General features: G+C 41.0%; 1 protein-coding gene across 1 annotated transcript; it reads right to left on the bottom strand.

Annotated features, from left to right (window-relative positions):
* Positions 1–1,159: 1,159 nt before the first annotated feature.
* tbc1d13 (TBC1 domain family, member 13) lies at positions 1,160–15,784 on the bottom strand. The gene is made up of 12 exons (XM_026174596.2): positions 15,635–15,784; positions 13,130–13,203; positions 12,996–13,036; positions 12,365–12,426; positions 11,137–11,236; positions 9,814–9,896; positions 9,581–9,740; positions 8,089–8,299; positions 7,823–7,986; positions 2,049–2,209; positions 1,416–1,473; positions 1,160–1,332 (listed from the first exon to the last, which is right to left on the bottom strand). The coding sequence occupies exons 1-12, from the start codon at positions 15,655–15,657 to the stop codon at positions 1,267–1,269; spliced, it is 1,203 nt and encodes a 400-aa protein (XP_026030381.1). The 5' UTR covers positions 15,658–15,784; the 3' UTR covers positions 1,160–1,266.
* Between the last annotated feature and the right edge of the window lie 507 nt (positions 15,785–16,291).

Raw genomic sequence — 16,291 nt, 5'->3', positions numbered from 1 at the left:
CATCATCAGTCTAAACCAAAAGTGATTAACTTAAATTTAGCAAGGCTATTATTTTGTTATAAACAGCCAAGCCTCCTTTCTGACTGAACAACTGCACTCTGTAAAGAAGAGGAGAAAAGAAGTGTTTCATGCCAACTTTTAGAAAGTTTACCTAAAAGGCAGCTGTGTGGTTGATGCATTGCCATGTAAAGATAATTCCTCACTATCCAAAAACATCAAACAAACAAAAAAAACACCCTCTTTTCATTTTAAGTTACTTGAGCAACTGTGCATGATTCATAGATAAGAATAATCCTTCTTTATCTTACACTGGGCTCAGTTAATCCTTCTGTCTCAAACAAGCTATTTTAGCTCCTCACACATTTCCTCCGATTGGTCGATGACATTGGCAATTTCCAGAAGCTGGACTGATTGCTGATCAAAAATTAAGAACTTCACTAAACCATACTGTTAATATTTCATTACTATTAAAATTAAGTGCACATTGGTCCCAACGTAGTTGTGAGACTTGCTTCTTTGGGCTAGAGGAAGAAAAAAATAAAACTGCTGTGAAAATAGTGTTCAGTATGAAAAAACAACACTATTCTTTCAACAGCAGTTTCCTTCTGCTGTGATTCTCCAAAAGGTTAGAAAGCATTGCTGAGATGATAACAGGCGGAAACTATCGCTTCATGTTTCTGATGTCAGAGTGAATATATACACAGAAATGCCATCTCCCATTTCACATCCTTCAAAAGGTAAGGCATACATGTTTCTTACATCAGCAAAAATCATTGAAAATTAACTTTTTTTTTTTTAGAAGAACAAACATGCACATACTGCTCAACACAGTTAAACTCAATCGGACTACATACGTGATCGCAGTGGGAGTTTCCTTTGAATTCTTGGCTCCTTCGTTGAACATGTGGTTACGATTGGTAGTGTAGGATTACTGTGGCCCCGCCTCCCTACAGACCTTCATTTGTCTCCACGGGAGAGATGGCTGAGAAAGCAGGACAGGCACGTACCAAGGGAGCCTTTTCCCATAATGCATTATGACACAAGGCACCCCTCCATCCTCCACTCATTTCGAGGAAGTTTCAGCATGTCCTCCCAAGTTTTGCACGCTGTCCCCAACATCCGTGCAGACTCTTCATTGGTCAGGTCCATCCACAACACATTTGACATGACAAATGTTTTTTTGTTGTTTTTTTTTTTTTTCTCCTTTTTGTTTTAGACTCCCACCTACCACACGTGACCAGAGAAGGCGGGAGGACGAGGACCAGGTTAGGATGTATCCTGCAGGTCTTTGGCTTTGGTCAGGATGGTGTGGACGTCTGAGATGGGGTAATCCTGAAAGACATATCCAGCCCAATTAATCCCTGTAGCATCAGCTGCATGTCTGAACATGAATACTGTGTGCTTTAGAGTTGTACCTGCAGTAATCTCATGTTCACTGTGAAATCACCAGCCAATAAGTTATCCCGGATAAGTCTGTGAGAAGGAGGAGTTGACACAGTGTGAATGCTTCCCTTAGGAAATGTTATTTAAAAAACAAAAAAAAGAAAGTGCATACACTTCTATGCAGATGACACCCACTTATATCCATCTATGAAGCAAGACAACTAATGCCTACTTCTAAATTCACACAAAACTCAAGTACTTCTGCAAAGACTGCCGAGTCATTTTTCCTCTTCGCAAAGAACACTGTAATGCTAAATAGCACCCTGACTCGGACTTTGAAAGCCTAGTCTGCCCATAGTCTTTTACACCTGAATAATTAACATTTCATGCTCTGTGCGCGTTCTTCAGGTAATCTATTAGAAAATAACACAGTTTCTATTGTATGCAGATGATACCCAATTATAATTATGAAGATGACAGATCAATTAATAAAACTAGAGTCATGTCTTAAAGACAAAGACCTGGATTGCTTGCATGTTTGTATTTATACATTTAAAGTAAACTAAAGTTATTGTATTTGGCTCTAAAAATCTCAGGAGAATCATGTCCAATTGATGACATATAAAAATAACTGAAATAAATTCAATCCAGTCTGAAAGACTCACATGAGCATGGCGCAGCAGACCAGGATGAGGAAATGGAATCTGTCCTGGTCAGAAAAAAGTGTGTCCCAGATGCGGATGACATCTGGCAGGAGGAACTCCTGAGATAACAACAGGGTGAGCCAGCGGAAGGTGAAATATTGTGGTTTGATGTTCTGCTCTTCCTGTGGGGGGAAGACACACAGGAAGTCAATGCAACAATTTTTAAACAAGAATTTAATCTGCATTTTACTTTTTTAAATTTTTATTGCAGGGAGAACATGAAGCTGTTCCATAAATGAAAGAAAACACAGCAGTACTGGTTTGTTTTGATTTTGTGTTTGTTTATAATTATGACTAATTATGAATTTATGAATAATCAAAGTACCGGTAGATATCTTGGTAATTCCAAGGGCTGTTTATTTTTTCCTTGCACCTGCAGCTGATCAAGAAAAAAATTTAATATTTTGACAGTGAATTAGAAGTATGCCCTATGGGTGCTGCTTTGGGAGCACTAGGTGTATTGCCCAGAAACTGCTTAGTTTGGGTTGTTGAAAGTAACTCAGAATACTTCCCAGTGGGCTCACACCCAGGCAGCCATTGTCACCAGATCTATTTGGAGTTGGAAGGTTTATTAGTATCCATTTGGATTTCGCTCAGGTCTACAGTTTCAGTCTTGACTGCAGTTTTTACCTGTCTGCTAGGCCTATCCTCAGCAAATTGGCCCAGAAGATGCAAACACCATACAGTCCAGAGGTCCAGTTCTGAGACTCCAGTTAGCTGAGGTGAAACCTAATAGACAGCTAGCAGCTACAGATGAATGTGTCACCATCCACCTGTCAGTCACATTCTAGAAGCTGTAAAGGTGTTTATTTTTGCTGAAAAGTTGGACATTTAAACCCGGGAGTCTACAGGGAGTGCAGAATTATTAGGCAAGTTGTATTTTTGAGGAATAATTTTATTATTGAACAACAACCATGTTCTCAATGAACCCAAAAAACTCAGTAATATCAAAGCTGAATGTTTGTGGAAGTAGTTTTTAGTTTGTTTTTAGTTTTAGCTATTTTAGGGGGATATCTGTGTGTGCAGGTGACTATTACTGTGCATAATTATTAGGCAACTTAACAAAAAAATATATACCGTATTTTCACGACCATAAGGCGCACTTAAAAGTCTTCGATTTTCTTCAAAAAGTGCGGCGCGCCCTATGTGTTGTAAGGAGGACGTAGTAGAGAACACCATGAGAACGTTAAAGGGTGAAGTGTGGGCGTTGATCGTAAATACCGGGACAATCGCACATACCTGTATAAAAGAACAGGTATGTGCATTATGCAGGACATCGTTGTTTTAACAACCCTGAAAATGGCAAAGAGACACGCTTACGAAGCACAGTTTAAACTGAAGGCCATCAGCTACGCGGAGGAACATGGAAATCGAGCAGCGGCGAGAGAATTTAAGATTAACGAATCGATGGTTCGCAAATGGAGGAAGCTGGAAAACAAGCTCCGACAGGTCAAGAAAACGCAGCTGAGTTTCCGCGGACATAAGGCGAGGTGGCCCGAGTTGGAGGAAAGACTCGAGCGGTGGATCATCGAGCAAAGAGCGAGCGGGAGAAGCGTTTCGACGGTCACCATTCGGCTAAAAGCAGTTTCACTAGCTGAAGAGATGAACATTGAACATTTCCAAGGAGGTCCGTCTTGGTGCTTTCGTTTTATGAAACGGTGCCATTTTTCCATCCGGACCAGGACTACGGTAGCGCAGCAACTTCCAGCGGATTATAAGGAAAAGCTGGCCATCTTCCGCTCCTACTGCAGCAAACACATCGCCGACAAAAACATCCAGCCCAGCCACATCACAAACATGGACGAGGTCCCGCTCACTTTTGACATCCCGGTGAGTCACACTGTGGAGAAGAAGGGGACCAGCACGGTAGCGATACGCACAACGGGGCACGAAAAGTCTTCTTTTACTGTTGTGCTTGGCTGCCATGCTAATGGACAGAAACTGCCGCCTATGGTGATTTTTAAGAGAAAGACTTTGCCTAAAGAGAAGTTTCCAGCAGAAATCATCATTAAGGCAAATGAAAAGGGCTGGATGGATGAGGAAATGATGAAAGACTGGCTGAGGGAGGTGTATGTAAGGAGACCAGGTGGTTTTTTCCACGCAGTTTCACTAAGAGTGGAAGGCAGCGCCGGGCGAGTTACGCCACAATTTGCCAATGGATTGTAGATGCTTGGGCTAACATGTCTGCTGGCACTGTTGTTCGAGCTTTCGCAAAAGCCGGCATCGTTTCCGAGGAGCCGCACGGCACGGAAAGTGACTCTGACAGTGAAGAAAGTGAACCTGGCATGTTTGATGGAGATTTAGCGCAGCTGTTCAATTCAGACACAGAGGATGAGGACTTTGATGGGTTTGATTTATGATAAAAATGTGAGTACCAAACTTTGTTTTGCTCCTGCTTTATTTTTAAATACGCACACTTGTATGCTTGTGTGTTGTTGATGATGACGATTATTGGTAATAAAAATGTGAGTAAGGTACCGAATTCAGGTTTGCTCCCGCTTTATTTTTAAATACGCATACGGTACTTGTATGCGCCCTATGGTCCAGTGCGCCTTATGTGTGTGTTAAATACAGTAAGGGCACACATAACTGAGACTGCGCCTTTTAGCACAGTGCGCCTTATGGTCGTGAAAATACGGTACCCATTTCAATTTTTATTTTTACCAGTGAAACCAATATAACATCTCCACATTCACAAATATACATTTCTGACATTCAAAAACAAAACAAAAACAAATCAGCGACCAATATAGCCACCTTTCTTTGCAAGGACACTCAAAAGCCTGCCATCCATGGATTCTGTCAGTGTTTTGATCTGTTCACCATCAACATTGCGTGCAGCAGCAACCACAGCCTCCCAGACACTGTTCAGAGAGGTGTACTGTTTTCCCTCCTTGTAAATCTCACATTTGATGATGGACCACAGGTTCTCAATGGGGTTCAGATCAGGTGAACAAGGTGGCCATGTCATTAGTTTTTCTTCTTTTATACCCTTTCTTGCCAGCCACGCTGTGGAGTACTTGGACGCGTGTGATGGAGCATTGTCCTGCATGAAAATCATGTTTTTCTTGAAGGATGCAGACTTCTTCCTGTACCACTGCTTGAAGAAGGTGTCTTCCAGAAACTGGCAGTAGGACTGGGAGTTGAGCTTGACTCCATCCTCAACCCGAAAAGGCCCCACAAGCTCATCTTTGATGATACCAGCCCAAACCAGTACTCCACCTCCACCTTGCTGGCGTCTGAGTCGGACTGGAGCTCTCTGCCCTTTACCAATCCAGCCACGGGCCCATCCATCTGGCCCATCAAGACTCACTCTCATTTCATCAGTCCATAAAACCTTAGAAAAACCAGTCTTGAGATATTTCTTGGCCCAGTCTTGACGTTTCAGCTTGTGTGTCTTGTTCAGTGGTGGTCGTCTTTCAGCCTTTCTTACCTTGGCCATGTCTCTGAGTATTGCACACCTTGTGCTTTTGGGCACTCCAGTGATGTTGCAGCTCTGAAATATGGCCAAACTGGTGGCAAGTGGCATCTTGGCAGCTGCACGCTTGACTTTTCTCAGTTCATGGGCAGTTATTTTGCGCCTTGGTTTTTCCACACGCTTCTTGCGACCCTGTTGACTATTTTGAATGAAACGCTTGATTGTTCGATGATCACGCTTCAGAAGCTTTTGAGACTTTTGAGACTGCTGCATCCCTCTGCAAGATATCTCACTATTTTTGACTTTTCTGAGCCTGTCAAGTCCTTCTTTTGACCCATTTTGCCAAAGGAAAGGACGTTGCCTAATAATTATGCACACCTGATATAGGGTGTTGATGTCATTAGACCACACCCCTTCTCATTACAGACATGCACATCACCTAATATGCTTAATTGGTAGTAGGCTTTCGAGCCTATACAGCTTGGAGTAAGACAACATGCATGAAGAGGATGATGTGGACAAAATACTCATTTGCCTAATAATTCTGCACTCCCTGTATGGGGACTAACTCGCTTTTAGAGCCAGCATCAAGAGACCACGAGAGAAATTAGCTTGTGGTGCTGCAGCACTGGCTTTGATATTTATTCCCAGAGGTTGATTCTTACCAAAAAATAAATGAATAATAATAATAATAAAAAAAAATCATCATCTTTTACATACAATCTAACATGAAAATTACAAGTTGCTTTGATTGTGAGAGCTCATGTTTAGTAATTCAGAGTCAGTAGGCTTTAAACGTATCTGGTCAGCCCAGTTTAACCTGTGGGAGTTTCTGTTTTGCTGCTTTGTAGGAAATAAATTCCTGATGAGTGAGAAGAAAGTCTGTCAAACAGCCAAGAATCACAGCAGTTACAGGCGATTATCTTGAAAAGAAACATCATGAAAAGTGCTGACTGTCCGACAAAAATTATTTAAATCCTACAAGAGGAAGGACAGGAGAGATCTTTTCTACTTTTTTAAAGTATCTTATCAATAAGAGAAACTGGAAAAGGGCTGACTGGAAGCAGCTCTGTTACAAACAAGGTTATCATCGTTAACGAAAACTAACGAAATAACGAAAACTAGAAGTGAAAAAACATTTTCATTAACAGAAATAAAAACAAAAAGGAAAACTAACTAAAACTGTAATGAGTGTTCACAAAACTAACTAAAATTAACTGAATTTATAGCAAAAATGTGTTTAGTTTCATTGATGTGTGCGTGTCATACAATAGTCAAGAGTGAAAATGAAGTTGAGTTTCCAGATTTTTGTCTTGCTGTCTCATTATGCCTGCAGGTGGCAGTATGTTAGTCGAGTCGTCTGTGTTGCTCCGTCCTCGCGCAGAATCATGTCAGGAAAAGTCGGGAGAAAGCGCCTGAGTCCAATTTGGGATTACTTTGAATATGACTGTGTTTTGGATAAAGTGACTTGTAGTGGAAAGACACAAATTATGAGGGACATTTCTAAAGGGAAAAAAAATCCCACAAACCTTAAAGTGCACTTGAAACGCTCACACAAGAAGGCTAACCTAGCTTACCTTGAGAAGGTAAGGGAGCACACTCAACCCTCATCCCCAGAAAACAGAAGCTAACCCCAGGCAAGGCAGCGTGATTCATCCCGAGACAACAGGACGGGGATGTCTACATAACTGTGTGAGTCAACTGCCTTCAAAAAGTTTATCAATTCACTTGAACCAAAATTACGAATACCCGGTGCTGCAAGAGTTAATAGTCTCAGTGGGGCCAAGATATACATTTTATAGTTGCCTGGTATCAATGGTTGTTCATCTGCCCTAATTTATTTATTTAAAGAACCCATAGTTGGGAATGTGAGTTGTCTGTCTCTGCGTGTTAGCCCTGCGACAGACAGGCAACCTGTCCAGGGTGCAGGGTATGGTAGCTGGAATAGCAACATACCCAAGGATAAGCAGAAGAGCATGACTGATATGATGAAACTGGGATTTTGCTGCACGTAATTATTGCAAACAACTAAAACTATAACTGAAACTAATCAAAACTAAACTGAAACTAAGGATTTTCAAAAAAATAAAAACTAAACTAGCAAACAATTGGTAAAAACTAATTAAAACTGATATAAAATTGAAAACCTGAAGTCAAAACTAAATAAAAATAAAAACTAATGAATATTGCAAAACTATTAAAACCCTGGTTACAAAGCATATTCAAGTCAATTTGGTAATTGAGTTATTGAAGAAAATACTTGTTTGCGTCTGTGTTTAGTGGAAGGAACAAGAAATGTGTTAAAGGTGAACCTTACCAGCTTAAGATATAGCTCCATGTCTTTGTCTTTGAGCATGGAGTACACACTCTCCATCTTGTAGGTAATGCCACACTGAGAGTCGTCCAGGCTCTTGATGAAGTTATCTCTGTTCTCCGACATCAGATTGGTGAAACAGAAGAAGGTGTCTGCCTCAGCGTGCTCTGTGAGATGCCGCAGTAAAAAAACAAACAAACAAAAAAAAAAATCACCAAAAGGAAAACAGAGTTTATGTAAGCTTTTTTCCCCTTTTAAACGTTACAAACCTTTCCACTCGCTGTTGGGATCTGTGGCAAACGTGTAGTAAATTGGCCCCACAATCTCATTCATGCCCTGGACGTAGGCGATGCCAGGGTTCAGTTTGGCATAAATGAAGAGGATCCGCTCTACCACCTCCCAGTGGGCTTCACTGCCATTGGGCAGCACCTCGTACTCGTTAGATGGATACAGGTTCAGCGCCTTTCCAGGTGAACTCACCTGAGAAAACAAGACACAGCTGATCCGAAACAGATTTTAAGTAACATACACTCAATGGCCACTTTGTTAGGCACACCTGTACAACTGCATAGCAACAGTAATATCTAATCAGCCAATCACATGGAAGCAAGGATTAACGCCGCTTCTAATTTTTTATGCTAACAGACAAAACTGTAATGCAAATATGCCAAACACATAAAATATTCTTATTATCACAGAACACATGCTATTAATGACAATTAGACATGTGCCCATGTTATTATCGTTTACTGGCGAAGGAAACACCTGATTTATGCCAGTTATGTCTGTAAATGTTACCAAATATCAAATAGATGTGAAACAAATGGAGACATGGTGCTCATGCTGATTAGTCATATCCACATGAGCAGGGTTTCTCCACTACATAAATAATCTTGCTGCCCTCTGAATAAAACTACTGTTTCTTTGTACACACAAACTGTGTGACCAAGGCTGCTTTGTGAACACACACTTTTTCTGCACATAACTCAAACTTAACGTTTACACATTATGTGCACGTTTTAGCAGTCATCAGGGGGTTTAAGTTTTAACAACTGCCAAGTTTTTATTTCCTGCCTGGTACAGGACATGATCTACATTTTTCACCATTAACTGAGGTTGAAAGACGGTCACGGCAGAGAGAGGAATCTGTCTAGATATTATCCAAAGAACCACGATCATTCCTTTGAGGTAAAGTATTGCCCTTTCAGTCATTTACATCTAAATTTCTAAGTTAATTAAAACCCCTTTTACAGATATTAACCTGAGGGTTAAAATGCCTGACCTGTAGAAAAATGCTGCACCATTTCCTCTTTAAGCGACTGTGTAAACGTGTAGTTTTAAAAACTTTATGTAATGTTGCAGTAATTAAGCAGTAATTCAGGTCTGTGATTTATAGGTGGATAAATGTTTACAGAAAAGTCATGTACAACAAACGAATGTAAATAGCTGACGATGGCCATCATCATTCCATCATAAGTTATACATTCCTATTACATTTCTAATGAGATGAATTCTTAGTCATTAACTGTTTTCTTTTCTCAGCTGTACCGGTGTCAGCTTTGATGTAGGCCGTGTGAGTAACTTCAACCCTTCCTGCTGTTAATACCAGGATGATGGTTTTGTTTCAGCGCGTCACTGTACCTGAACTAACCTGTTTGTACTGTAAGCGGGGCAGAAAAGTCAAAATTCGACAGATGGGCCTGAATCAGCAAAACTGAGCTGGACCCCACAATCGCATTCATGCCCTGGATGTAGGCTTACATTGGTGACCCCGCTGCGGTTGCAGTTCACCGTTTGTGCCTTCAGCGTCGTCTGCTCCACTCGGCGACGCAGTGTCTCGTAGTCGTTCTGAGGGTCCAGGATCAGCTGACAGGGGTACTCTGTGGGGCGCTGGAAGAACGCCATGTCCGGGTACAGCCGCCTGCAGGTGAACACTCACATTCACATTACTGTTATTTAACAGAAGTAACAGAACAGCTGGTAAAGGTGTTTACCTCACGTCTTTGTCGATCTGCAGCAGAATTTCATTATCTTTAAAGTAGGTGTTCCACCTGCTGTCAGGGTTTGGATTCAGAGGCTGAAAAGAATCAGATCAGATAAAAACTATTCAATCAAACTCGTCAAGACAAGTGGCTCATGACAAAGAGCCACAGGAGAAGGTGATCTATATTTCTGTGATCTGTAAGGACGTGCTGTACATCTCTTCAGCGTTTATCTGACTGCAGAGCAAATTTGACTTTAAAGTGACTTCAAAATATAAATCCGACAGTTTCAGAATCACGCTGCTGCGTGTGTGCACTGTGTGCATGGAGATAACTTGGCTTCTTATCACTTCAGACTCTGACTCCCACGTTTTTAGAGTCAAACAGATGAAGCACAGCCATGTGCATATGAGTGATAAATAATGATAATAATAATAATAATAATAATAATAATAATAATAATAATAATAATAATGGATTGGATTTGCATAGCGCTTTTCAAGGCAGCCAAAGTGCTTTACAATACGACTATTCAGTCACTCTCACATTCATACACTGGTGGAGGCAGCTACAGTTGTAGCCACAGCTGCCCTGGGGCAGACTGACAGAAGCCAGGCTGCCATGTCGCGCCATCGGCCCCTCTGGCCATCACCAGTAGGCGGTAGGGTAAAGCGTCTTGCCCAAGGACACAACGACCAGGACAGAGAGCCCAGGGATCGAACCAGCGACCTTCCGGTTACAGATGCGATTCCCAACCCCCTGAGCCACAGTCGCCCCCAAATTAATTCATGGTAGGCACTCATTGTGATGGATTTGGTTGTTTAAAAAGCCTCTGTAACAGCTCTAGTTTATGCTACACTGTGTGCCATCGTGCAAATATAAATTACTGCACACAGTCTGTGCCCAGTGTGGGCAGCAATCACAAAGTGAAAGGTATTATTCAGTACTCACACGTTTAAAGGTTCACTCAAGCACAACCTTATGAAGCCAAGCCATAAAATTTAATGTTGCGAGTCCAGTAAAATCTTTATTATGCAGACCTCAGCTAAAGATCTGTAACAGAATCAGACCAAACTCCTGCTTGCTGAGTGCTCGAGTTGAAAACGGCAGCAGTGAGTGTTTTACGACTTTAGACTCTGTAATTATATTCACCTGACACAGTTTAATGGCACTCAGCAGGAGAATCCACACTGTTTATCTCAATCTGACACTTGTATAACTGTTGGGAGGTGATGCTAATTTTCATTTCGATTTATCACTCATAGCACAATTTGGTTTCATTATTTCTTTCAGCTCGTCACTGCAGCGAAGAGAGAACGACAGAGGATGACTCACGTGATCCTCCATCGTCACGTCTTCTCTGGAAAGGCCCAGGTTGGCGTTGGCAATGCCGGGCTGGATGATCATCTCCTTCAGGAACTGGGAGTACACCTCTCTGTGAGACCCATGGAAGAAAAGGAAAGAATACATTAATTGATTAATAATCACTGAATTTGATTAGTCACATCAGATTCTCATATATTAGTGAATCACATGGAAGGATTCACGTCCTGTTTTTGAAGTTAAATAAAGTTTCTTTTTAGATTTTCTATTCTTTGACAAGTTTGACTGATTAAATAGTTTAAACTCTAAAAGAAAAATGACTACAGTTTTTCCTCTTGTAAATTTGTCAGCGTTTCCCTTCTGAGTTTGCTTGCTTTTCCCCCTGTGTATGTGTCACCTTTTTTAAATAATAATAATAATAATAATAATAATAATAATGGATTGGATTTATATAGCACTTTTCAAGGCACCCAAAGCGCTTTACAATGCCACTATTCATTCACTCTCACATTCACACACTGGTGGAGGCAGCTACAGTTGTAGCCACAGCTGCCCTGGGGCAGACTGACAGAAGCGAGGCTGCCATATCGCGCCATCGGCCCCTCTGGCCAAAAGTTTTAAGATTACTTTGGGTCCTTGTATTTGGATTGCTGATGACTGATAAAACTTGTGTGTCCTTTTCCAGCTACTGAAGTGAAGCAAAAAGTTTAAGAACTACTCAACTGAGCCGCAGCATTTAAAATTAGGTTGACTCATCTTTTCAAATTAAGCAGCATTCACAAAACAAAGCAAAAGAACCACAGTGTAGTGTGGCCACTCGTGAGTTCGGCACATTTAAAGTGAATAAGAATCGAGAAGCCTCCAGCTTTCCATCTATGCACATGGAACATCGGGAAGCTCACAGAGCAGACTTACTGCTAAATCTAAATAATCAGAGGTGGAAAAGACAATCTTCTTTAGGCTGCATATTCATTTACTAAAAATGTCCTTTTTCAACACTCTTAGATTTCACTGATTTCCCCAGTAGAAGGAAAGAGTGGTTAAGACCAAACTGGGTCTCAGTGCTCTCATGTGAAACAGAGGAAACCACAACAGAGCTGCGACTTCAACCATAATGCATCATAATAAGCAGCATCAGGTTTTGTGAGTCAGACTCAGAGCAGCTGACACAAAACAAGGGTTCTCCTAAATAAAATCAAAGCACCAGCTCTTTGATCGGGCTTTAAACTGATCCACTTACCTTTGCTTTTTCAGGAAAGACTCCCACTGGGTCTGATCAACAGGTAGGTAATTAAGAAGGATCTGAGAAGGAGGTAAACAAAACACAAGAAGAACGACGCTCTGTGTTAAAAACATAATTAAAGCTGTTTCACTCCTACAAACAGATCAAAGCTCCTTGCACACTCCAAAACCACTGGGTGACATCACTGAGGCTATGTCCAGCTTTTATATACAGTCTGTAGTTTGGTCTCATGTGGTGGGAGTGTTGGAAGTGTCATGTGTCAGCAGGGATGTAGACACAAGCTGTAGTATTAAAAAGAAAGTGCAGACAACAGATCAGCAGCTATTAGTGAAACTCTTAGACAGCATTTTTTCCGTGTTTCCTGGAGTTTGGATATTTCACGGAGAGAAAATCAGTTCCCTGATATTGTTAGTTGTCTTAGACACCAACAGCCCAGTAAACTGTAAAGTGTTCAGCCGTAAAAGGGCAGCACATCTTTTCACAGTATGAGGTAATAAAGTATTGGAGGCATTTCCTCAAAGTACACCTTTGAGTCTGCTGGTATGTTTTTGTCTGTAAAGTGAGACGCCAGTTTATACAATTACAACCAGCTAAAGCTAAAATGGTCCCATGAGGCAGGGCGACTCACCTTCCAGCACAGCGCTCGTATGCCTCCTTCAAAAGGGATTCCTGCATTAAATAAAGAAAGGTTCCGTCAGTAAAGCTTAACAGAATATTGTACTATTACATTACCAGTCCCACCCCTTCAAAAAATCCAGTTACCATTAAAGCACAGCTCCCTCAGTGTCTTCAAGTTGATTTTTTCTTCAGCCAAGGCAACTTTGAACTCTTGTATCCTGAAAAAAAGGAGGCGAGATTAGAGCCAGTTTCATTTCTGACCCAAATGTTAACTCACCAGAGTTAGAGAGACAACAGGAGAGAGTGAATTTTAGAAGAAGATTGATGACAGCCTCTTGTCTCTGAGTCAAATATGAAGATGGGGAAATGGCATCGCTCACTATTAACACTTTTCAATCCCGACTGAAAAGTCTTAATTAGGGCTGCACGATTAATCGTTAGAAAATCGCGATCTCGATTCATACTTATGTGCGATCTCATTTCCAAATGACAACGATTTAAAAAAAAAAAAGAGAGAGAGAGAGAAAAAAAAGACGACGACGATTGTACCGCATTTTGATCCGGGACGTAATCTGCATGAAAACAAGCGCTCACTCTTCCTGCTCAACAAATGACAAGGGCGGAGCCTTATACCACGTGATACAGAAGCTGTGCCGTGTGATGCTAAAATTAGCAGGGAAAAAACAACGGAGAGCACGTCAGAGATGACGAGAAAGTGACAGGAGAAAATCCGTCCCGGTCAACCACCCAAACATCAATAACGGGAACCTTACACAGCGCTTCCCTATACCCGTCGAACTCCCGCAGGCACAAAGAAATTACGGAGGCTATCACTTATCACCTGACCAAAGATATGGCTCCCATCAACACTGTGCAAAACGAGGGATTTAGGAAAATGATCAACACCCTAGACAAACGCTACACAGTGCCGTCCCGCAACTGTTTTTCTATTGTTGCACTACCTGCTCTATACACGCAGTGTCGAGCAACGGTGGAGACGGAATTTCAAGCAGTACAACATTTTGCGGCAACAACAAAACGTGAGACATTTGTTGTTTTTATGTTTATTTATTGTTTTTATGTTCAGTCTCAACTGTTACGAAGTTGATGTGCAGCTAATAAGTGCAATAAATATTTATACTGGAAAAGAAAATCGTGAGAGAATCGTGATTCTCATTTTATGCAAAATCGTGCAGCCCTAGTGTTAATAGTGAGCGATGCCATGACGGCCGTTCCCCAAAGAGGTTTGAGCCGATCTCCCACAGGAAAAATTAAACCCAGAATTAAGATGTAAATATTTGAGCCATTTTTAAAGCACAGAAAACATATCTGTTCATCAGATGTAAATAAATGTAATTTCGTACACTTTCCATTTATTCTCATTATATTACCAGGTCTTGTATAATTGCCCATTTCGTCCACACAAATTTGCCTCTGTTCCTCCCTCACACAGATCTGGGTTTTTCTCTCTCCATACGTTTGCCATTTTTCCTCTCCAAGTTGATTATTTCCCTTAAATCTTCCATTTTCTTCTCACTTGGGTGTATTTTTGACTCAGAAATGTGCCTTTTATTTAAACAAAACTGATGCCGCCCCCACAAATGTGTCACTTTTCCCTCAAAAATGTTCCACCTCAAGAATTTGACTGTTATTTCCTTATTAATTTTGTTTTATTTCCTCAACATTTTCACAGAAATTTGCTATTGTTCCCTCAGAAATTAAACATTTCTTCCTTGTAGACCTATTATTCTTCCTATTATTTCCTTGTAATGTTCCCATTTGTCCCTCCAAAATTTGCTATTTTCTTCTAACAAATTTGGGGGTTTTCTCAGTAACTATTTTTCCTACTACATTCGCCCCATTGGCCCTTTTCCCTGAAATCTAAAGGAGACTTTAAACAGAAAACACCCTGCTTTTCATATTATAAGAATCTGCCATTTGTGTAACAGTCCTTCCTCTGTCAAATTTTCAGCTTGTGTTTACATCGTTTTCGAGTCTTTACTTGGCTCTATTTACTCTGAGATTTGATTATTACATTGACAGCAAAGACATGGTAATATTGTCAGCTTCTGTAAAATATGTACTGTTAACGAAAAAGATTTGCTCAATAAAGAAAAAGCAAAAGAGAAAAAAAACCCATAAAAAGGCATTACTAAGGTCTTTTTGTCGAGCAGTTATCAGGTCAGAGGGCCGGGTTCGTTTGTAGTAAGCACATGTGTTTGAATTTCCGTTCAGGTCTAGTGTTTATGTGTGAACAGCTGATTTATTGTCAATCTTTCGGTGACACAAACAAAGTCAGCACATACCGTTAGCCGGACAGTGGCTAATTGTTAGCCTTTTGGGAGTGGAGGAAGTTGTGTCACCTGATGTGCTAACACGGAGGTAGCATAATACCTGAATACTTGAGTTTACAAAGCACCCTGCGCGCTTTCCATCTGCGATACTAACGGTGACTCTTTTTTTAGCTGAAAAACCCATATTAGCGTTCACAATGCGCGTGTTCCAGCGGCTGTAACTGGGCTCGTGTCTGGTCAGCGGGGCTGCTAATGCTAATTCTACGCTTTGGAGGCTAGCTGCTGAAATAAACAGCTTCAGTATGTGCGCGCGCCCTATATCCCTCACGAGGGCAGAGATTTGAATGCCTCTCACCTGTTTTTGTACGCTGTAGACATGTCGAGGCAGGAGACGGTGCTTTCCTTTAACTGTTTCCAAAGAGGAATGAATTATTGGCCACAGGGAAGTCTTCCTACTTCTCTTCTTCTTTTACCAAGGAAATCCGACAGGTAAATGCACTGTCGGCTGCAATGCTGCCTCCTGCAGACCAGTTAGTAATACATTTTTAAACGGAAGAATTCGAGAAGATTTATTCCAGAGAATACATTCTGAGTAAAGCTTTTGAGGTCCGAGTTGAGCTTTTAATTGATAAATTAAAAGACAGTTAATTACTGCCCAAACCTTTCTTTGTAACTGACAAATGTTGGCATAGATCTGACATAAATACACTCCCGCTGACAGTCCTCCCCTCAACAGCTGCAGGGTCTCTGCATGCCAAGATGCCTGAATACACGTAGTTATGGATTCACAAATATGTGACACCATCTGTAATACGACTGTTTGATCTTTCTGTTTTTGCAGCGCAGTGAGTGAGAGATAAGATGTAGGTAGTTGATTGCAGGAATTTGCTTTACAGACACAAAACATACATCACATACATCAGGAAACAAATCAAAATAATCCTACACTGTCTCCATGAATCATGGTGAAAATGTTTTGTATTTTTTTGTAAATAATAAACAACAGACTATT

The sequence above is a fragment of the Astatotilapia calliptera genome, chromosome 7 (genome assembly GCF_964374335.1).
Source record: "Astatotilapia calliptera chromosome 7, fAstCal68.1, whole genome shotgun sequence".
Lineage (NCBI taxonomy): Eukaryota > Metazoa > Chordata > Actinopteri > Cichliformes > Cichlidae > Astatotilapia > Astatotilapia calliptera.
The sequence above is the reverse complement of the archived record's forward strand: the minus strand, read 5'-3'. Positions and strand labels throughout refer to the sequence as shown.